Genomic DNA, 25,049 nt, shown 5'->3' on the forward strand with positions numbered 1-25,049 from the left:
ATTTATGAATGAAAAAGATAATAATTACATTACTAACTTTTATAAATTGTAAAATATTGTATAAATTTATTAAAAATAACGGTTAGTTTGTTGTTCAATTAGTATTTAAAGTTAATAAAATTTGAAATGATAAGAATTTGAGATTTATATATATATCTATATATACAAAAGTAGACATACATACATATTATGATATAATAATAAAATGTTTTTATTATTATTATTATTATCATTATTAAAATCTAAGAAAATGGTTTTGAAAAAGGTATCAAATTTTTATTTATTTATGATAAATTTAAATTATGTTTATATTTAAATAAAAATAGTAATATGATAAATGTCATGTAACTTATCATGGTATAGTGCCTAATACTTTCATAAGTATATTTACGTATGTAAATCCTATAAAATATAAATTGCTTTAATAATTCGTATAAACAGTTGACTTATAAATGCATACTAACATCGAACATAGTCTTACAAGTCTTAAAATTATATTATATATTATACATTGGTACGTTGTATAAGTAGGAACAATTAAGGTAAACACGATTAATTTCATTAAATATAATAAAAATAATTGTATTATATTTTGGACGTTACTATGAACTATACAATTATCATTACACAATCTGCAATTACTACTTGTAATTGAGTTTTTGGTATGATGAGGAAAATAAATATAAGTAAAATATTTCATATTATTTAAAATGAGAAAATTAGGCATGAAAAATAAAAAAAAAGAAATATGCTGTTCGTAATTGAATTTTGTATTTCTTCATTTCTCGCTACTTTGCACCCTGAGTTGTGTCGGCCCTGTCTCTTAAAGCAACCAATGAAAGTTGCGAAAGAAGGGTTGCGTCGATACACATGCGCAACTAATCACAATTCACCCTGGACTTGAGACACGGTTAAAACACGTATTACTCTCCCTGTCGCGTTATTCCTTTCTTTGACCGCTTCTCGAAATTTCGTATTTTACATTTCAGTGTCAAACTAGCGTATTCATCCTGTGTTGGTAATCGTGTTATTCGTTTCACACGCCTATATATCAATACTCTTTTTCAGTTGTGCTTATATCTTTCGTGTGCTATTACATTCTTTTGTCAATTAATTGTAAGTTATTGTTTCCCGCGCGTACTATGGAGTGCGTCGCAGTTTTTTAGCATTCGCTCCAGTTTGGTAGATCGACTTTTGGTGAGTACTATACAAAATATTTTATTCGTTAACAGCCACCGAACAGTAGACGTTTAGACGAGATTTAATCGCGTGCGTAGAAATGGGTAGAAGGGGTTTTAACGCAGCACGCACGTGCGAAAAAGCTTGCTCACGAGATCAATAGCAGCCATTGCGGTTATGGTAACACGATCAGCTGATCAGCTGAGGCTTATTTTGTTTATAATTATTGTATTGTGATTGTTTGTGATTAATTACAACTATTAAATATAACAGGTTAACATGTTGCAATTTTTGCTATAATACACGTGTTACAAAAGTTTGAAGTCATTTCACTTTTTGAATAGAGAAAATTAAAATTTTTTTCTTCATAATAGAACATTTCTATTTTTAACTTTATTCAAAATAAAATAAAAATTTAATTATATTGTATAGTGGTATTTTAAAAACAATTTTTGTTGTAAAAAGTTGGGTGCTAATTTTTTTGGTAAATAATACATTGTATTGTCAAAGATAAAATTGGTTTATTTTTATTATTGATGTGGCAATATGGTTTCATGAAGTTTTTTTATCATACAATATAAAATTCAGGTATTTAATACAAATTATGTTATGCTAATACAAATATTTAATTTCGTTCCTCGAAATAGTTATGTTACCGTGGAAGTCACTTCATGACATTTAACGACTTCTTGTTAAGTTTAGACGCGTTATATTTGTATCATCAGTTCAGTATGATTGTAAGATAAAGTAATCGATGAAGCACATTCATAACACGTGAAATTTAATCATTTTATAGCTAAAAGTTTAGATAATTTAATCGAAAATTGTTACAATAATGCAATGAAAATTTGCCATGTATGAACTATATGAAATTTAACCACCAATAATATCAAGAACTAAATTATATAGTATAAATTAATAAATTAATATATTGCAATTTACGTTATCGACTTATGGTTTATATAAATAAATGTGTTTATTTATAAACATTTATAAATCTTTAGACTCAACGTGTTAACCTCAAAATAATAGTAAAATCTTTTTCGATATTTTATTTTAATTTTAAATTTACTTATACTTATATATAAATAGGTCAATTAAATACCACATCGATGTTATACTTTATAGAAAACGGAGATTATAAAAATAATACACATACAACAATACACTTACTGTCAAAAAAAGAAATAAAGTAATCATTTGCGAATTTCTATATATTTTTTATAATATACATTTCACACATCAATAAATAATATTTTTTTTTTTCAAAAATCTCTTATGTCAAACCTATTTTTAATTTTGATCTGTGTATTTCAGAAGATGAGCAATATACAAAAATTTGCAGATTGTTACTTTGTTTTTTAACTTTTGTCAGTATATATAGAAGTATATTTTTTGTGCTATGTATAAAAACAAAAAAAAAAGATTAAAGTATTATAATAATGTAGTATAATATATCAGATAATAGTTGTAATGTTACATAATAATTTTCAAATTTTATAGAAAATTTTTTACCACAATTCTGTTGAAAAAAGTTAAAATTGATATTGTTATTATATTATTGTATTTCTTATCTAGCATTTGATCGCATTCAGAATAGGACTGAATTAATATGCTGTCGTGAATAGGCAAATATGTAATTTAGCCTTGTATTCTACATTTATGTGTTAATACTACTAGCTAATAATGTATGTTTCTATATCGTGATTGATCGCTTTATTTATTATTATAACTTCATCTTTTTCGTATAAAATATTCATTTAAATAGAATCGATTAATCTTTATGGGGATCTTTCAAGTTTCGTTTACAAACTTTCGCAATTCAGCATTCTCTTTAATTTAAAAAGAAAAATCAATTTATTTTTAAAGCTAAAAATTTCTATTTTTATGATTTTTAATTCCTGCAGGTTGGTTATAAATTACGCAATGTAAAATGTTGTAATTTACAACGATAATTTATTCATTTATTTACTGTTCCAAAACTTTTTGGATCAGATTTGTAAAGTCTCATTTGTTATAAAAATTAATTGATTCTGTTAGTTTCTGACATAAATAGGTAATGACCGTGTTCTCCATATCAAGCAGCCGAATAATTATTATTGAAATTTTATTAATGCGAGCGTTGACATAATTATGTGAGATAGGAAGCACGTTTTCCAGCTGTGTTCTCTTTTTCCATCGCTCATAAATATATACTGCACAATATATATATAATATGCATACGTATACTTTGCGAATTGCGGTTAGGGGATGCACAGTACTCGTTATTTTTTCGTCGCAAATTCGTAGTTATACGTATACATAATAGCTTCCGTTTCCCTCGTTCGAAACATTTGAACGGTGTTCAAAGCTTTCTCAAAGAGAAATTCTTACGAGATTATGGGATTTAACAAGTCTCAATGATGATAGAAAGAAAACAATAAGAATTCACAATCACAAAAGCTACCTTAAGGTTTACTATCCTGTTTAACTGGGTCGCTTCTCAATCGAAGTCTATTTATTTTTGGGGAGCAAGTTGAAGATTTAATAAAAGCTAGTGCATTCTTGCAGTCCTTGCACGTGATTCCATCTTTAATAGAGACATCTATATTCAACAGAAATTTGAAAGAAGAATTCCGAGAATTCCTGCATAAATAGACGATCGAGTTGAAAATATTTGCTGTCCTGATGACGAATCAACCCCTTATAAATATGCACCACGTTACTAGTCAGAATTGCCATATACATACATCTGTATTTCTCAAGTCTTATTTCTTTTCTTTTAATTTTCTTAAGTACTGTATTTCCTTATTTTATTTCATTTTATTCATATATCAGAATGGCAAATTAACTCTCTACAAATATTACGTGACCTGTTGGTATCATAGGTATCATTCAGATATGTATCTTTCGCTTCTCCCACTTTTTAATTTATTTTTGAATTTTATTACTTACTTTTCATTTCTTCCATTTTTTCTTTATATTTTTTTAGTTACTTATTGTTGTATTTTCAGTTCATAAATCAACGCAAAAGACTCTAAGGACTTCTTTTTCACGAAGAAAACTCCGGTTACAGTTGACGAAATTGAGTTACTCGGTCAATGGATAGCATAACGAAGTTACAAGTTGCGAACATCGAGAATTAACGTGGAATTCACGATGAACCCAGTGTACACTTGTCCAAGTCGAACGATTTCCCTGGTCTCTGAGCAAAGAAGAATCGCGATGTAACGTGTCCCGTGCGATGCGAAGGTCCGCAATGCAGGCTTCTCGAGGGATCTTCATGTTCTCTTCCGACGAGGAAGAGTCTTTTTAAAGGTTTCTAACGTTCTCTCTTAACCACAGCCTAATTATACATCGATGTTTCATACTATTGTAATATCGCAATTTTCAGGTTCTTCGAAAAGACGATTCCCGGATTTGTGAAGGCTTTACGTACAGACAAACCATATTTGTTACTCGTATGCACTATTACCAAGTTTTCTCGAGTGTCTTCATCTTGTTAGAATAGGTGATTACATATATCGACGATATTTCCAAGTTTCCTCGTATTTTCTATAATCTTTCTACCGTTTTCCGGATAAATAATTATGCATCTCTAATTTCTGAAGATTCATAGAAACATATCCTGCAAAGGACTTTTGTTGCTTGCCTGGTCCAAAATTGGCCAATTTCCTGTTTTCATTGAAGAAGTTAATTTATGAAACGATATTTGTTATTGTTACGTATTATTACTGGTACTATATTCTTCATTGCTTTCTTGTTAAAATAGAGGATCGTTGTAGGTACAATAATCAACCTCGTTATGTCAGTGTCAAGTTGGTTTTCTTATGAGAATTTCTAAAATTTCTTCTTGTATATATCACTTGGAAGATAAATTTAAGACGCTGGTTATTTTTCTCCACTGGAGGAAGAAAATAATTTACAACCTCGTTGTATATCTTTCAGCCATGGTTCAATATCTTTTGCATTCAGTGGAGGAACTTTGACGATTCCTGACGATTTCAAGAGAATTTCTTCAGAGAGTCTCTTTGTTTACGTCTTCTTTATCCTTCGTTTCTGTTCCGTATCGATAAGAAATACTTTCGTTGGCTGTGAGTGCCAAATCTCGATGGCGTAGATTATAAATATCACGCGTTCAGCGTTTGCTCATCGCAGATAAAATTGTATAGTTGGAGGAAATTGAAAAATACTTAGTAAAGTTCGCTGCTACGCGTTATCTTATCGTGCTTTTAACCTTTCATCGAGGTTGTCCTATGCTATTAAAATTACTATACATTTTTACTGTATCAGAAACGATTTTACACAATTGAAAATTACGTGAAGATTACGTACACTTTGGATCGAATAATAGCGATCGATAAATCTTCGATTCTTTTGTATATTATTCGTACATCGTATTTGATTATTGTTATTTAGCATTTTCTTATTATTTCGTTTAATATTGTATCGTCGATATGGTTGTATCGTAGACTCTACAATGTAGACTACGAACGAAGTTGATCATGAGGTATATACGAGACTTGAGGTTTATTATCTTCTTATTCGTTGTTATAATTATAGTTGAAGCTAGATATAACGGAGATGCGAAGTATCGGTATTTCTTAATTTCGTGAATTTTGTTACGTATTACAAGACGTTGTTTCTTCTGACTCAACTTTATGCTTATTTTAGAAATTATTAAATACTTGAACAATTGAAGAGTTCGTGAAGTTTCACGATTATCGTCTGCTTACTTGCATTTCTACAAATAGAATGCTGTACAGTGTATGACCACCATGATGTGTGTATTGTATTAAACTATACAGCGAATGTTCCGTATTCAATTTATCGGTGGTTAGTGAAAAAAAGATTTTTCCTTTAATTACTATAGAAACATTGTATTACTGTATGCATTGTATTACTTATCGCATTTCTCGATTACGCATCTTTTCGTTTATTCGTTTTTTAAAGTTTCGCGTTATAGTATACTTCGCACGTGTTCTGAATGAAAACTTTTGCGGTGAATAAATGAATAGATAAATAAATAAATAATTAAAAATTCGTGGGAGAAATTAAATATTTCATTCGGGATAGCACACATTTGTTTGGTAAGCGTGCAACGTATGGCAGGTGAATGCAGTTTGTGTTTGCAATTGAAGTCAATATGTATGGATTATATACGATCGAATTGGTTATTCTTCTATTTTCTTTTAGAAATTTAATGTTAAATGTTAGGATTGTTCGCCATAACAAATGTTATTAAATATTTTAATGAACATTCATTTTTACTATACACTTTAATCTCTGGTTTATATCTTGTTACTATTATATTCAATTTCTCATCGATTATAGTCCCCACAGAGACTATAATTTATGAAAAATTGCAAATGTAAACTATACAAATAGCGTGATTAATTATGAAGTTTGGTACTTAAAATATAAAGTATAGTTCTTTCCTCTAATTAACGTAGAGTTATATAATAAAATTCGTATTGAAGTACAAATTGTTCTCCAGTTTCTTCGAACATGAAGTTTAAGTATGGTTCGATAAGTTTTCCTGACAAACAAGCCGTTTGTCTCGGGTTCGTGACAAGTTAGTTTGATGCTTTGCATGCGGAATCAGTTTCGAGAGACTCGAAGGTCTAAATTAAAGGCAAAGATATCGTTTTTCCTGTGATGCGCCACTGATTTCTCGGATGTATGTCGACATAGGCATATGCGATATTTCTCTGTCCTTTAAATTTTAGATAATATCATATCTGACGTTCAGTTCAGTACAAAATACGTCCTCACTCGATAATAAAATGTTACCTAACAACAAATTACATAATTAATAAGAAAGTTAATGAAATAATTAACACAATAATTGATAAAATATTTGTAATTCGACGTATTAAAAAACTAGGAAAATAATAAATATGTAAATATCTTAACGATATTTTTAAACAACACTTATTCTTATCTTTTTTCTTTTTGAAGAATTCACTTGTATAATAATTAAAAAAATATCGGAATAGTCAAGATGTACGTAGACCATTTTAAAAATAGCTTTAATAGCTAATATTTATTTAGTAGTTTCAAAATTGTACTTTACAATTTGACTATACGGTACATAATAAATACAGATAATAATAGTGTTTCAAGCTATTGACAAATTGTGTATTTAGTAATCAAAGGTATACAAATCCTTGGACAGTTAAAGAAAGTTTCTTTGAGTCCAAACTTGCGTTTTCAATGAGGTCGTAATATTTTATAACGTTTTAGGAAGGGAAAAAGTTTACAAAGGAGTCCTGTTTAGCTCAGGTAAAATGGTCGTGGAGCCATTTGGTTTCTAAATGCAATTATAAATGTAATTACATTTTTCGCACGTGTTGACCATATTTTCACATGACATTAATTATTCATTTTCACCTCTCAATATCGATATTTATCATGTAACAAAATGGTACTTCGCATCGGAAATCGTATAGTATTCAATACATCATCGGAACATTTGAATATTATTGTAAATTTGCATAATTTATTTTATATTATATAATTACGTCAGTAATATCATATAATTCTTCTTCTTTGATTTGTAATTCTCGTAATATGTAACTTTATTGCTATGAAATTACATAAGCAAAGCGTAAAGATGTACTCGTTAATGTTGAAATTTTGATCGTCATGACTATTAAAATATTGTTGTTAGAATATTCACATGTAATTTGAGGAATAATATTCATCATTGCATGGATTTATCGGAAACGATATTGGATCTATGCCATTGTATAGAATATTACGTTACATTGACTTTTTCTCGGAATTAATGAAAATGAAAGCTGATTGCGAAGAGGAAAGTCAAATTTAGGAAAATTTGTATGGAAATTAATTTTATTTATATCTAGAGTTTTGAGATAATTTACTTTCCTGATAAATGACTGTAATTATGCGTCATGGAGCGTCTGCATTAATTAAAAGTGCGATTGTATACGTTGATAGTGCAAGTATTATAGATATTAATATTTTCGCGAGTCATGATAATATTATTTACTCACTGTTTTCTTATAATGGAAAAACTGATTCGAGTCACATTTGTGAATAGTTTAATGAAATAAGCAGAATATTAAAAATTAAAGAAAGTATTGTACAATTAAAAAAGACTTCCTTAATACTTCATAAAATATCATAATTTCTAATCTAAATCAAATTACTTTGAACGATACTGTTTAACTTATGTGTATTTCCAATATTAAATTAAATTTCTGTTTCAGATAATATATTTCCACAAAAATACCGTAGAGAATATAATAAATACTATATTCACGCCTAATAATGAAGTCTAAAATTAAAAAAAATATGGCTGACATCGATGTATCGAATTAGTAAATATAGTGAATTAAAATAACGATTACGTGAATTATAAATTATCATATTAGTTTAGAAGGCGAATTTTCTATCACTAATAATCTCGGTCGCACCTCCGCGTGGCTGTCCCCTCACGAATACGAAGAAGCCGCGATTGTATATAAAGGGAAGACGCGGGTAAGAGCAGAGGCGAAGAACTTCGTATCTTGGAGGCAACAGTCGTGTACACATTGGCGAGAGCATTGCCAGCTATCAGTATTAGTTCGGCCGTCCTCATGTGCGCATCCGAGGCGCTCTATGCGACACCGTTACAACAATTTCATTAGAGAAAAACGAACTTTGTGTTTATACATATCAAACGCGTTCATCTCGTCTTCCCATATACTCGTGCAAACCGGAATATAGCGAAGAACGCTCGAAGTGAATTCAGTGGGGTTAATCGGAACGAAAAATCGGGTAACGAAATAATTTGAAAACGTTAAGGCTTCTTTTGAGACCGATTATCGCAAGAAGTGTTCTTTCGCGGTGTTAACCTGTCGAAATGGCCGAATGTTTGATTATTCTTTTCCTGCTTTAACGATCAATCGATAGAAGATTATTAATAACTCGACTGTTGCAATAACGCCAGTGTAAACGAAGAAGTGTCTCCTCAGTTGTTTAAACTTTTTGTATATACATAATCGTTGACGAAATTTGTTGTTCCATAATTGTTGATATTACGTAAAGAGTGCGGTGTGCGCAGTGTGCCTGCGATGCGACGTGCGAATAAATAACCGAATTAAATTAGTTCCATTCGCATAATTTTTCTCGATGCAGCTGGTGTAATCCATTCGAACTAAGTCATTCGCGAAGCCGTATCGAATAACCGGTCTTTTTTCTCTCCCTCATCCTTTGCTCTGTCAACGAACGAGACCAGACACGTTCGTTTTTCATAACGTTCCGAAGGTAAACAAAACGCTCGGTCCGATCGGTCATTGGTAACGAAAACACATAGTTTCGATGGGACGATGAAAATGGACTCGTGAGCGTGTTTACGTATCAAGAACACCGACGACGAAAAGGTTAGGAAATCTCGCAGCGGCATCTGAGAAATCTTATTTGGATCTTATAGTTGCGATAAAAATCAAATCAAATCTTTATATCGTTCGAAGATAAATGCGATTGCGTGTCCTTTGAAACTTCGTGAAATGTGTCGTATCCTTGCATCCATGTTGGCGACGAGATTTCGCAGGACGTCGAAAAGTCGCTCAACAGGACTCGATCTTAAATAAGAACGATTAATCGATTCAGTATTCGTGTGAAGTTAATAGCGTGTTTAAAGTGCTTCGTAAAATTTTCCGAAACAAAGAATTGAGAAATTTCGTAGAGACCTTGTCTAGAAAGTGAAAATTATAGATAATTATTGGTAATAGGTTAAATGTATAGTCATAATTTCTGTATAAACATTCGAGTTTGTTCGGTTTTTACTATTATGTAGAAAAAGTAATGCGTCGAAGCGTACACTGAGAAATACGAACGAATTTAAGAATTCGGTGAAATATAACGTGGAAGAGTAACTTGAATTTTATCGCACGTGTAAGACTATTTAAAGTTGATATTGTGAAATTCAACGTGATACGTGGTGCGCGGTGAATGTTTTGGCACGTGAGGGGAACGTCATGATACTTTCGAGGATCGCTGTCGCCATTGTGACTTTTACCAGGATTAGAACAGGTGTCACTGGAGTCATGGTATGTTTCCCTCTGTTTATATTCTGCATTCAATGTCATTGTCATTATTGCAAAGCTATAATATCGTTTAAATGCTCTACATAGGAATAGAAATACGATATAACCTGTACCCGTAGAAATACATATAGATTCTTAACGAAAAGTAAATTGACGATTATTAACCTATATTCGACGACTTTTATTTTATTATAGAATTGCTTTTTAATTTGACAACAAAAATCTGATAGTATTGTACGTAGAGTGTGAATATTCCGGTTAATAGTTAAACATTCTTTATTAAGAGGAAATCATTAATCATTATTTAGAATCAAGTATTATTAGATAAAATGAAATTTAATTTTTCTTTATCTAAGATTGTATGTTGGATTGATGTATCTTTCTGTATTATGATTAATATCTTGTACAGATAATAATAATTATTTTTCTTCATCATTGGTACTATTCTTACATTCGTTGGTGTTATTTTTTGAAGTACTCTAGCTTACCAATCGAAAGCACAATTCTTTAGAATTAAGAATCGTTTAAAAATATATCGAAACACACAGATATTTAAAAGATTCGAATTTAAGATTACAAAATTATATTAAACAAATTTCTTTAAAAATTTGCAAGATGTGATACATTTGAACAGCGAACATTGCATCGTGTTGACGTATGGTCGTAATCAATATTTTTTTAAAGTCTACGCAACGTACACACAAGATCGATATTCTTTTTAGCGTAATAAAATCCGATGATTAAACGAAGCACGTGGTACCACGAGTTCGTTCTCCTTGCGTACCGATAACGAAGGTTCATAGTTTCCCGGTCAAATGTTGGTCATTTCTTTGATAAACGCTGAACTGTCATCCAAACAGAAGCACGTGGTTCACGTCTTCCCGGGATGATAGTGAATCATTAAGTTTTTGAATCTTTCAATCAGGAAAATTAACCATCCCATTGAATTAAGCGAATCATGGGACACGATTGTTAGATTCGCAGCACAGGTGAATTTTTCAAAAGCACTCGGCTATGAATGCGAAGTAATTGAATAAAATTTATTCTGTACTTGTTAGCTGCTTCTAAATACACGAGGGAACAATTGGTATGTAGGTGGGATCGTTAAGATGTCAAGGTCAGCTTCATATTTTTTAATAAAATCTTGGGTATGATTATACGAGTGTCCAGCGAATGTAGGTTAGATTAGATAAATCAACATAGAATAATAGCATCGAGTCATTGAGTTCAATGACCTATCCCACAAAATCATTCAAGGCCACGAATATGTGGTAATAAAATCATGTTGGAAGCATATCTTACTGACAAGGTTGAAAGTTGAAGCTTCTACTATCAAACGTGATAAGCTGTTTTATAACTTTGTGATCTTGAATCGTTTCTTCCAATAATCGTCACAAGTTCGTGTATTAAATATTTATATTACTATATCTCGTGGGGAAAAATTATACTTCATTCGAGAAAAGAAGAGAAAAAGAAGTGAAGAAACATACAGATCCTTTTGAAATATTTTTATCAGAAAATAAAATCAGTTTAATTAATGAGAGTCACGAAAATTTTTAAAAACACCATTCAAATGATATTATCAACTAATATTAGATATTTATTTGTATATAAAATTATTATTTTGGATATTATTTAATTCTTTGCAGTAATCAGTTACAAGTACGTGTATTAAAAACATTTATATTACTATATCCCATGATAAAAAATTATATTTCACCTTAAAAAAAAGGAAAAAAGAATGGGAAAACATAAAATTAATTTTAAGATATTTTTACCCAAAAGGAAAGTCATTTGAATTTAACTAACATGTCAACGATTTTAGAAAGACGATTTAATTGATAATTATCAACGTCATTCCGATATTTGATTGAATTATTAGTCGAGATATTATTTAAATTCCACCGATCCTTTTTAATATCTTTATTTCTCATCCGAATTTGATGCTCTACGATCCGCTCAGTCTAAAACGTTCCTTTGCAACAAAAGCGCGAACGTGCTCGCTCTTTTGTACCGTACTCGTTCAGAGCGCACGTATTAAAATATCTTTTGTAGCCTCTGAAAAGTAAACGCTTCAGACTGAGCATTTTGTCGCGACACGTTAGGCACTTTTAACAGCTGCATCACGCTTCCTTTTCACTGTCCTACTTTTTTTCCCTTTTCCCTCCATTTTAATTTGTTTATTACATCTTCATTTTAAACCACGTCCTCTGGTAACTCGCATTTTCTCGTTAAGTATTAGATATTTCATATCTCTCCTGCGTTATTCTCGGAAAGTGAAAAGTAGAGCAATTTATTCACGATCTCCGTATTTTGAAATCGTTTATTTCTTTGCTAATTTTTCTGTCACGACGCGTGTCACGACAAATTTCTCAATTTCTTATCCGTGTTACTCAGAACGCTGGAATTGCTATTTTAACCCTTTGCACTGGGTGATTTTTTCGTTACAGAAAAATAGTAATTCCAAGTCTTTCTGCTGTAAAGTCGACGATATTTTTAAAACGGTACATAAAAAATCGTTTACAAATTAAGACGTAGAATAATTTTATTTCGATACTCCACGCATCGTTGGCTAATTTTAAATTCGAATTAACATCAATCTTTAGAATCTGATTAAATGGCGGCTGAGGGTCGCCTCTCGAGCGCAAAGGGTTAAAACGTATACCCAACTATGACATATACAGATAGCAATAATTAAAAAATGATAATTATAATAAAACCAAGTATGTATACTTAATTATTCTATCGTCTCGCTAAATATCGACATTAATTCTATCATAAAGATAAAGCCATAGTTATAATAATAATATAAGTTACGTATTTTTGGTAATTACAAAAAACAGAATTGAGAACGTGGATCCAGTCTTTTTCACTAGTTCAGTAGTTCCAGTATTTCATTCTTCCGAATTAATAGCGTTGATTAATTCGAATTACACAATCTCCCATACCCATGTGTTCATTTGCGACACCCACGAGGAAGAACTTGCCAAAGTTGATTAACTGTCCCTATGATACTTGCGTAACATTTTTTCTCGTTCACTGCTGCCTCTTCTTATAATCGCTAATGCAATTAAGGTAATAGTAAACCTTTCCCGCAGCTCCGGCTAAAATTTACTCGGCAATGACTTAAAAGCTGCACGAGATGAATTTAGCTCGCGAACAATTCTCAGGTTTGGTGCCAGAATCGCGGTGGAGGGAGTTTTGTCGTGCGATACCGTCCATTTTCTTCATCCTTATTTTGCAATTGACAAGTTGGCGTTATTCTATAATCGAGGCTCGTTAATTTTCTGCGTTTTCTGCCGTTGCATTCTGGCTATAGTTGGCCGTTACCTTGTGTAAATAACGATGAAAATGGTACATCCGTGAAACGATATTCGACTATTCGAACTTGCTGACATTTAAATGTCACCCTGATACCGATATTTCGAAGGTACGCAAAGTAACATATTGGAGAGAAAAATATAATTAGAAGTTTGGAAATTCAGGTTGGAAAAATTGATATTGGGTCCCGGTCTTATTTCGATGTTACTGTCTGTTTTATAGATCTTCGAATTACTTTTGTAGTTAATACTATAATTATCGACTTGTAACGTGCAATATATTAAATATAATACATTATACATAGATAGTAATAATTAAAGCGATAGGATGAAAATAAAATGGTGTATATAAGTGTATTCTTATTTAAATTCAAAGCAACGTTAACTTTTCCGAAAGCAGGTATATATTTTCAGTAATTGGAGAAATAAAAATTTAGGTTTGGGCAAATTGTGGGTGGATTTAAGTATGAATAATTGTTTTAATTTGAAATGCAAGAAAAATTCGTAGGAATTTATTCTTGGCGTATAAAAGACGCAGCTGCTTTATGGAATTATTCGAGCTGTGAATTTCCTGGTTTACGTGCGGGTCGGTTATTAAGATAGCATAAAGTTCGCGCAAAAAGTAAATCGCCCTCTTCCTTACAGCTTAGATCGAGGTCACTGCTAAATCCAGAATTATTTTGACGAATTACGGAAAGGCATCCGTGCGGCTTTTCTTTCTCACCGCCTTAAATCTTCGTCAAAAGCTGAAAGGATCAGTGGTCTGATGGTTTGGACACCGATCTTTGAATATTCAAAAGGAATGAAATACGTATTTTTCATTAATAAATAAAAGAAGAAATTAAAACGTAGAATATTGTATATTTTTTTATTCTTCTTTATTTTTAAGTTCTTAATAGAATTATCAAAGGAAATAAAATTCATAGTGATATGGTAGTTTGCTGTGAGATACCGTTTGTAATACGTTGTAAAAATTAATGTAAAATAAGGAAACTGTTGTTAGATAGTAAATGCATAAATGCTGTATTGGATGGATTACAGTTTGGAAAGGTTATTTACAAATATTATTGTAATGCTGTTTGAAGCTGTGTATATAGATATTCGAATTTGAAGGAGCGAGTGTGTATTCGTTCGTTCTGAATATTTATTACTACAATCGATATCAAGCAAATGTATGTTACAATTAATCGAGATTCATAACGCGAGGCTGTTTAAATAAATCATCTGGAAATGATACTGAATTAAAGATTCGAAAAATAATACTGTGATAAATTACAAGTTCATAATATATGGATTCATTGAAATTCGGGGAAATATTTATTTCATAAGCATCACATATTGGAGATTAAATTTATCGTACGTACATTATTACTTTTATTTTTTTCTATCTCACGTTTATAAATCTCGAAAATTTCAAATTTAAAAATTAAAAAATTTTGGGACTTTCGAATGCTCGGATACTGAAATTTCCAAATTTTCGAATTTCCGAATATCCAAGTATCAATATTCAATATTCAATATTACTTCGTATCTTTTATTCGCTGTATCTTTTATTGCTTCCAAATTTTACTTTAATACCAAAATCTGCCCGATATCATTACGCCAGAGACGCAATTCTAAATTCCGAATATACGTATTTAATACAAAGTACATATCTGTAATATTCGCGAGCAAATCAGAAGCATTCTCAGAAACGTCCCTTAATTCCCAAGATCTGATAACGAAGATCGCGAGAGAGGAAGGAGACAGAAACCGTGCTCCCATTCTACGTGTATCAGCTTTTGGTATTCACACTTGGTCGAACAATCGCGTATTCTAAAATTTCCCCGAGTTTCAAAGTCTGACAATAACGTTGCGCACTGTTCTAAACGCGTCAGAGTGTACCGCTGCAGATAAGGTTTTTCGTTTTGCGGAAGCCCCTGCCGAAGGTCTACCGGCGAACATCAGCGATAGCGAACCGAATCGCGTAGAATACGTGGAAACACCAGAAGAAGTGGAACAATAACCAGAAGATGGTGATGAGATAGAGAAGAAGAGGTGGCGGAAGGAAAGACAGGGGATCGCAAGATACGCACGTGATCATCGTGGCTACTGTTAAATTGATAGCAACTCATACACAATGAACTTCATTTATAATCGCCGACTCTAACTCGAGCTACTTCGGCTAGTTACGAAGTGCCAGAAGCAAATCTCAACGTCGACGCGTCTCTCTGCCAAACGTCGAATTCAGACGACGTGAGAATTCTACTCCCTATGTTGCTCGTATTCGCCTTTTCTTTCGTTGCAGCTTTGCGGGGTCCTTTGTCGTTCTTGCTCCGCGAAACTTCGTTATGAAGCGTCTCCCGCACTTTTCACGATTTGGCAAGGACCACCGAATGCGGGCAGCGATTTATAGATGTTTTTAAATTGGGACAGATTTATGTATCGAATCGGTACGCGTATCTTATTTGGGACTACCAGTGGGCTATGATGATGGTCTATTTTTTCCGAGCTTTCGTAGTAGCAATCACTTCAGAGTTATTTAAGTTTTGTCAAATTGCATTGAATTTAACGAATGTTAGAAGTTACTATTACGATTTTAATTATTTGTTTAATTATTGTGTAATTCAAAGGCTTTACTGATTATCCATGTACCAAAGGAGAATGAAATAAAAAGTTTCTATCATTGGAGTAATTGATTCCTTTGCAATGTAAAACGTGGCCTATGATATTAGATAAATATTTAAATTTATAAAGTACCTATTGTAAAATATATACACTTACTGACAGAAATTAGGATTCGCGAAAATTCGCAAATCTTCTGTAATTTCATTATCTTCTTTAATTTTCGCAAGCAAATTTGAGTTACACAGGAAATAAATTCTACGCGTGTATATGGTACCCAAGTGTTAAGAAAGTAGAAAAAGAAAAAATAGTAAAAATAGTAAAATATACCATGCGATTTATTCAGGCTGACCTTGTTTCTCGGTTACAACCATGGGTGCGCATGGTTGCGATCGTTCTCTTCGCGAATTAACCAACGTGGCTGATCTCATTTGGATATTAGCAATCAATTCTCCTTAGCGTATCAAGCGAATAATGGCACTGTCTGCGAAGGCGGTTGAACAATTGATACGGCATAAAAACGGGTGCAACTTGAAAACAAGGTCAGATGAAACGAACGTTTAATACGAACTCTTTCTGTTATATTTGTATGCCGAGTGTACTTTAATCGTTGCATCCGCATTTCGCATTCTCAATACCAGTTCGAAAAATGGCGGATGCTGATCAATAGTCATTCGAATAAATGAATCTGGGATTAATCTAAATGTTGTATGACAAATATAATGAAGCATTAAAGTGGTGTATTGGAACGATGTTGGATGATAATGAAGATTCTTCAGATGAAACTCTGTAGCAAGTGGAAGACTCGAAATATATCGAGACATCAATTTTTACATGGTAGAAGTTGCGTTCGTAATTTATAGTAATTATGTAAAATTGTATAATTATATGTTGTTAATATCTTTTAATCGGTTAAAGTTTTTGGTCAGTTTGCTGCGAAGAGATATATAATATTATAAATATCATAAAGAACTCCAAAAATCGTAAATATTAGAAGGAAAATTGGCATGAGAACGTAGATTAATGATTAATAATAATAAATACGAAATAACGAGGGATGTAAAATATGGAGTATACTGGTAATTGTGGGAACAAGCCTTAAGAACGATATATCGTTTTTTAGTAAGAAACTTTCGAAGTTTTCATAGTCGCGATTGATTAAAAGCACAGATAAGAAGTAAGTTTCATTAAAAAATAAAATGCAAGTTTCGCTCCGGTAATCAACATTTCCGGTTATTGATCGATGGATTAAGATAAAGCATTTCTCACGTTAATACGATCGTTATAAGTAGATTAAGAATAATCCGGTAATATGTCTTACCCTCTGCATGATTTCATAATGAAGAGCTCGAGACTTCCGATCTTATGGACGACTGCCTACTGCATACTAATTTGGACAAATTTTAAACACTCTCTGGCAGTAGAGAATGCATCCTTCGAATTTCATTGAATATTAAATAATTAATAAATTAATTATCGACCCTTGGAATATTAACAAATTCGAATAACAGTTAATCCAAAAATAGACAAATCAATGTTAATCATTGTTCGAACTTAATCTCTGAACCTATATTTTTCTACGTCCTGATCCTACCTCCATTCGGTTTATCTGTATGTGGGGTAAAAATCCATTCCAGGAAAACAGACACATGGAAGAAACGAATCCAAGATTACCTGAAACAGTAAAGAAATTGAACTTGAAAAAGCTTATGTACAGATTAATTTTATCTCCCCTATTACGAGCAAGAAATAAATCTTTCCCAACCACATAAGTATAATCTTACGTACGGTAATAAGCATTACGATGCACCGTCGATAATACGAAGTAACACATTATTTTTATCGCAGAATACACCACAAGAGCCGAAGCTGTACCGTTCGCCGTATGGGTGCCTGGGTTGACGATCGTTTCGCGGAGGAGGAGGCGGTCCCGATTAACCAGGGCCCGAGAAGAAGGAAAGCTTCCCGCATCCTGGGCCACGTTTGCGATGGTGGCGGCCCAGATGCGATTCACCAGCGTTATACGAGGAACTTTGAGAATTCGTGCAGATCGTCAGCGTCGTTGTTGTCGTTACGCCGTCAGTTCACTAGACAGCTCTACGAGTGGCCGGGTTTACCGTTGTTTAAATCAAGGACGAAACTAGATCAGTTTTGAATCGATCGCACGGTTGCGATCGTAGCTGCGACATGACTTTTTTTCTAGCGGTGCGCGCGTTTTTAAGTGCTATAGGAGAAGAGAAGATATAAGGGTAAGAACGGCGGAAAGAAAGAGGTATAGTTGATCCTGTTACATAGAGATATCGATAAGCGAGGATAGTTAATCGTTAAACGAGAAGAAGAGTATAGGTTCGATGTCGTTGCGCTGGCCGATCGAAGACTGCACTTGAACAGCAGGCTCCTCCTTATTCTTGGTACCATCATCATGGCCGAGAGGGCCAAGTTCAACGGTGTGGAGAAACCGACTCAATCGAGCAAAACGATCGAGACAGAGGACAGTAACAAAGAGGAAGACAGTATAGAGGATTCAGTGAGGAACGTGGAGGTGATACCACGAAAAAGCGACGAGGAGCTGCTGATCGAGAAAAGATGTTCTTCCTTGAATAGGACCCCACGGGAGACGCCGCGTAAAACAGATTCGCGTAAAGGTAGCGATACGGCGTCGTCAGAATTGAATTCGATAGTAAAGAGTGTCTCCCGTTTGAGAAAATATTCTGACCAAATCGGAAATCTGTCCGAGGAACAATCGAAGACGTCTAGTGATCAGATTTACGAGAACGATGTGGGCATCGAGAAGGACGAAGAGATACGAAATTGTTTGGAGAAAACGTACGATGGTGTTTACGCCGAACCTGGTTCGAAGATCCGACAGGAAGCTAGGCAAGAATTGAAAGAATTGTCGCAAAATTCTGTGAAGAAGCCTGACAGTCTGTACAAGGACGGTGTGCCAGATCTACCAAAGCGTAAAAGCGTGTTTACGGAGAGAAACTCGATTTTCGGTTCTCCGACGAAGATCCTGTCGAAGAACCACTCACCGTCCGAGAAGAGCACAGAGAAGCTGGTTAACGGAAAATCGCCGCGGGAGGACAAGCAACAGCACCATGTGCAATTTAATAAAGACTCGAAGAAGCAACAGTCCCGTGAGCAGAGGCCGCAATCTAGCCCGTCGATCCCTCCATCAACCACTAGCAGCTCCGAGGATAATTCCAGCTTGGGGCAATTGTGCGAAGCTAGACCACCTGATGGCGGTTGGGGATGGGTGGTGGTCGCAGCTTCCTTCATGGTTAACCTCATAGCCGACGGTATCACGTTCTCCTTCGGTGTGATCTACGTGGAATTTCTCAAGTATTTCGGCGAGGGCAAGTCGAAGACGGCCTGGATAGGTAGCTTGTTCATGGCGATGCCGTTACTGTCGGGCCCAGTGGCCAGTTTCTTGACAGACAGATACGGTTGTCGAAGAGTTTCTATAGTGGGAAGCATCCTGGCCACAACGGGTTTCGTCATAAGCTCTTGCGCCAACTCTATGGAGGTTTTAATATTCACTTTCGGGGTTCTCGCCGGCTTTGGTTTATCCTTGTGTTTCGTCGCAGCCGTAGTCATCGTAGCTTACTACTTCGATAAGAAGAGATCATTCGCAACCGGTCTGTCCGTCTGTGGAAGCGGTATAGGAACGTTCATCTTCGCCCCAGTTACGCAATATCTGCTCGATGAATACGGTTGGCGAGGATCCACGCTGATATTAGCCGGCCTGTTCCTCAATTTGGCCGTCTGCGGCTGTCTTATGAGGGATCTCGAATGGACCACTATCAGGGCGAAGGCGAAAACCGAAGAACGACGGAAGAACCGCGAGAAAAAGAGGACCAGGGTTCAGAGCTCCAGTATGGACTCGTTCTCCGCGAACAGTTCGTTGAACACCCTCACGATCATGGAGAACCTTCGGATTCAAGAAGAGGAAGAAGACGGTGAAAAGCTATTTTCCAGTCTGGTAAGCTTGCCTACCTTCGTGAAAAACGGGGAAAAAGTTCCGCTAGAGGTATTGGAACTACTCAGCACTCGTAAGAACGTGTACAACGTGTTACTGCAAAATTATCCGAGCCTGCTGATCTCCTCGAGGAGCTTCAGCGATTCCGGGCCGCTTCACGATCAGCTCAGCATACCTTCAGCCAGGTTCGTGCCCACGCCGAGCTCTTTGTCCGAGCTGAAAAGCAAGGAAAACAAGGACAAGGTCTTATCCAACGACGAGCAAACTCTTCAACAGCAAACGGACGCCGCTTGGCGATTGTGGTGGTTGAAGAAGATCAATCTGGATAGCTCGCTGAGGAGATCCAGCACCCTCGAGCATACCAGGAGACTACCCACTGCCTATTTGAAGGATATCAGAGTGCATAGGCACAGCCTTACGTACAGAGGTGCTATGTTGAATATAAATCGATATAGACTCAGGGCATCCAGTTGTCCGGATATTTATAGGAACTCGATGACCACCATAGCGAAGACTAAGCTCGTCTGGTACGCCGGTCTTTGGGAATTCTGGGACCTCGTCGTGGATATGCTCGATTTTTCTCATTTCGCTGATTCTCGTTTTTTGCTCTTCGCCATTAGTAATTTTCTACTGCATACTTGGTACGACGTCCCCTACGTGTATATGTCGGACCTCGCAATCGAGATGGGTTTCAGTGAAACGGATGCATCCATCTTAATATCGGTCATAGGGATAACCAATATGATCGGCGAAGTAAGAATTTATTATTCTACTTGCGTTAAAGTTTTGTTACTTTTGGTTAATAGAAATTTTAGTAAATTTAATTTTCGAATGTCCTTTTACTCTCGATAATCCACGAAATCAAATATTATCTCTGGACAATCGAGATAGAGATTCACTCGATCCTAAAAAGTAAATGTAATATAGCTTTTTCATGCGTATATACGTTCCTTGCATTCTTACTATGTTATTGCAATTTAATTTCTGCGCTATCCACAATTAGTCGTTGCTTAATGCCAATAAGGTATTTGGACGTTGACTTATATATTCGGAACATTGTTTCAAATATAATGACATCGATTTGTCTAGAACACTTTCGAATCGTACAATTGGAAACGATATAGCATATTTTTCTTTCCATTTCCTTTCATGTTTAATCACAATTTTGCAATAACAATCGTCATGATTAAAACACAATAACCGTAGATGCGTTAAACGTGAAAATGTAACAATGGCAACGCGTACTGCACTCCGTGTTACTTAATGTCGACGTGCCACTTGGGCGGTGTGTCGATAATTCCAAATATCGATGTTTATTGTTCAGTGGGTTCTCCTTTGCACCATTACTTTGTTCCTTTATGTGTTCCAATATTAGTTTGCCTTACCGCTATTTATCGGTCAATAAAGAATGGTTATTTCCACTTACTGATTCACTGAGACATTCCTGAAAGGGCTGCTCCTCTTTACGAGTGAAATTTCTAAAAATTCAGATGCCATATTCGCTTTGTACTTTCGTACGGCTTCGAAATAATATTTCAATCAAATCCACTAAAATCTTACGTAACTATTGATTGTCATCTATTCTTTGAGCTTGTAAAAGCGTTGGATACTGATCTGCTGGCAGTTATAATTGTTATCTAATTGTTGGTATCTTGAAATGTAAATTCGAATTAATTAACTATAGTGTATTCCAAAGATGATATATTTTTCTTGAAAAATAGCAAATTTCAAATTACAAATATAATCCCAAATATAATTACAAATATAACATTGTCGCTATTGGTAAGCGAAAACTGTTCGAGTATCTGTTTGAAAAAGCCTCTCATGCAAATCAGCAACGTATACTGTTCTCATCATCAACACACGATCGAACGTTTTTGTTAAACCTGAAAAGCTTCTTAAAGGTCCGTATTACGTCAATCCCGTCTTAGGTCACTCAATGACGGTGCAGGTTAGTTCCTTCTATCCTCCCTGATCTCATTTGATTGTAAACTCCCTTTAACCCTGAGTTTGCGTCACGCAAGGGTTCTAATAGATCTGTGTTAGTGAGATTAACATAGAAATAATTCTGAGAAAAGTTATCCGTCTTCTATCGATTCAGCGAAATTGCAGGTATACGTACACTTGGTTCTTGAAATTTGTTTCCTCGACAGGAACGTATAATTATGCAAACTTCTGTATTGTTGGTGAACTTCCATTTTCCAACTTCCATTTTCCACCTATAATTACAAAAAGCACAAGAAGATATTACAAAAATATTATATGTATAACAGACTAAAAATATTATAGTAAGGTTTGAATACTGAAAATGGATTGTTTTGCAGATACTCCTTGGTTGGGCAGGTGACAGAGCATGGGTAAATGCATTCATCGTATACGCAGTATGCATGGCCTTTTGTGGTGCAGTGACAGCGTTAATACCTGTAGTAGCTGGCAGTTATTATACTTTATGCGCAATCTCTGGCGCTTTCGGATTATTCATCGGGGCGAACTATAGTCTTACCAGCATTATCCTCGTTGAACTGATCACACTGGAAAGATTCACAAATGCATATGGCCTCCTGCTCTTGGTTCAAGGTGTTGCAAATCTTATGGGTCCTCCTCTGGCAGGTAAGACCAAACTATTTTCATTTACATGCTATACCACAGATTCAATGGAATATAAAATATACCTCGTCTAAAAGAATTCCATGTAGCAATGACATTAATATGTTCAGTAAAATTGAATAAAAATTTATTTATATTATAATTTGTTAACTTTTACAATTCTGTCAATATCGTCGATGTGGAAAATTATGGTTTTTAAAGTTAGATATGCTAGAAATTAAATGCTGTAAACAATTATATCGGTAGGTCCACTTAATTCAATTTGTAGATGCGAAAAAGTCAAAGGGTAGCTAGATCAATTATCAGTGGCTCTGCCCACGGTAATTTAGAAGGTTTGTATAAATTATACGATCGTAATAGCTTTGAAGTTCCATGGCCCAGATAAAGCGTCATGTAATTACGGCCAAACTTTCATTGTCTGACAGTCGAGAAAATTCGAGCAAATGCAGCGTCCTCCCTCTCTCTGGAACCTACTGATGCCTGAGCGTGCAAAATGTGTTTTCATTGTTTCAGGATGGCTTTACGATATCACGGGGACGTACGATCTGTCGTTTTACTTGGCCGGTTTCTTTATTGCGTTGAGTGGAGCGCTCTTGTTGGCGATGCCTTTAATTAGCCTCTATCGGAAATGCTTGAACGGATCGAGACAAGAAGAAACAGACCAAGATTTTGCAAATGTGAATAGAGTTTAAAGAAACGATGGCGACTAGTAGTCGAGCATTTTTGAAGTAATTATTATCGCCGATAATACGATACCAATATATGTACATCGATATATTATCGATTCAATGGAATTTATGGAAACATAACACTTCCAACCAAAAGGAATTGCAATTAGCACCTGTGCAATTAGTTTTAAGCGGTATCTTTTTCCCGCATTACGCTAAACTAGTCGCGTGTTTTACATTCAATTAAACATTCGTGGTTCCTTCATAGAATAACATATGTACGAGCTAATTAAACAGTTTAACACATTAAGTGATTCATCTAAAAGAAAAGAAATGACGTTTTTTGAGGTATCTTCTTTCATTAAGGATTTATATGTCCTTTAAGTTTCGCGCCTGTCCGAACAATGAATGATCAATCGATCTAACGATGTACAAATAAGCGAGATCGATTGTTGATAACGATGTCCAAAGATAATGTTACAAGCAACTTGAGGAGATTTATATCGATATGTAAATTGATCAAATAGCGAATTAACGAGTTCCATATGATCACTGTTTGCCATTAACATCTTATGATATTTACAAAAATCTTGTATTCACTTTATACTCGGCAAATTTAATAATCATTGAGCAATGGTGTTATACAAGAATCTGATGAAAATATTAGTAATCTCTCAAAGTTTGAAACACTATAACCGCAGAAATAAAAACTGTAACGAGGAACAGAAATTTAAAGCTAGTTATAGATAATATCACAGTTAAAATAATATAAATCGAAATATGATGCTTGCTTTAGCAATAAAGTGCACACATTTTACGAATCGGGTTCTACAATAAGTGTGATCGATAATTAAGAAAAGTTTGAATCTCAGGATAATAGATAAATGATAAAAGCGATAATTTGATAAACGTTCAACCAGTCTTATTCCTCTAGGGTTAAATGAAATTCGTCTTGTACTTTTTCACGATACGTTCTCAAAGAAAAAGTAAGAAAAAAAATAAAACGTTCCTTTCGGCGTGATTTTTTTCATTGAACTACATGTAAAAATCTGACAAGTTATTTCCAAATAACGCCAAAGATATCATTGTAAATATACGTCATGCGAGATATATCCACAAAGAATATTAAAAATATATTAGTCGAATATTTTTGTCATTTTGTTGATTTTATTATTAATTATATCGAAACAACCAGAGATCGTCTTCACTTCCCTTTTAGTATCATATATGTTATGTTGTACCTAGTTTTATCAATTAGTTTTGTCGATCAAGGACAGAAAGTAGAATTAATCCAAATTCACGAGCAAAGTATGTTCGATTAACAGTTTTAATTTAGTTACCATTCTTTCCTTCCGGTTCATGTGCGTTTGTACATGCAAGATTTTAAAGATATGTATGTAAATACGCGTATATGTATATAATATATATGTATATGTGTGATATACATATATATATATACATAGCTTTTCTGTGATGATGAACCTGAATTTTATGAACTTTTTGAGCTACAAATAGGTTAATATACCTCCGTTCCCATAGCGTGTGCGTGCGTGCGTGTACATTAATTCTAATGATGCATTTCCAGTTTATTTGCACAGCTATTATATTATACAGCCCAATGGCATCATACAGTCATACACGAATATTATAATTGTCA

The 25,049-nt window shown here is 34.1% G+C and overlaps 1 protein-coding gene across 2 annotated transcripts; it reads left to right on the forward strand.

Annotated features, from left to right (window-relative positions):
• The first annotated feature begins 912 nt into the window (after positions 1-912).
• LOC108554404 (uncharacterized) lies at positions 913-24,079 on the forward strand. Of its 2 annotated transcripts, none has more exons than XM_017909667.1 (4): positions 913-1,197; positions 17,987-20,870; positions 22,442-22,727; positions 23,238-24,079. In XM_017909667.1, the coding sequence occupies exons 2-4, from the start codon at positions 18,561-18,563 to the stop codon at positions 23,414-23,416; spliced, it is 2,775 nt and encodes a 924-aa protein (XP_017765156.1). In that variant the 5' UTR covers positions 913-1,197; positions 17,987-18,560; the 3' UTR covers positions 23,417-24,079. The 2 variants fall into 2 exon arrangements, with proteins under 2 accessions (XP_017765156.1, XP_017765155.1); XM_017909666.1 differs by lacking the exon at positions 913-1,197 and adding an exon at positions 10,038-10,217.
• The last annotated feature ends 970 nt before the right edge of the window (positions 24,080-25,049 follow it).

This window comes from Eufriesea mexicana, unplaced genomic scaffold, assembly GCF_001483705.2.
Source record: "Eufriesea mexicana isolate 0111107269 unplaced genomic scaffold, ASM148370v2 scaffold20249, whole genome shotgun sequence".
In the NCBI taxonomy this organism is placed as follows: Eukaryota; Metazoa; Arthropoda; class Insecta; order Hymenoptera; family Apidae; genus Eufriesea; species Eufriesea mexicana.

What these genes read in the sequence shown, in the direction of transcription:
- LOC108554404 (XM_017909667.1), top strand. Translation starts at nt 18,561, where the DNA reads ATGGCCGAGAGGGCCAAGTTCAACGGTGTGGAGAAACCGACTCAATCG. An exon ending in TAACCAATATGATCGGCGAA is followed by an intron (nt 20,871 to 22,441) that starts GTAAGAATTTAT and finishes ATTGTTTTGCAG; the next exon opens with ATACTCCTTGGTTGGGCAGG. An exon ending in TATGGGTCCTCCTCTGGCAG is followed by an intron (nt 22,728 to 23,237) that starts GTAAGACCAAAC and finishes TCATTGTTTCAG; the next exon opens with GATGGCTTTACGATATCACG.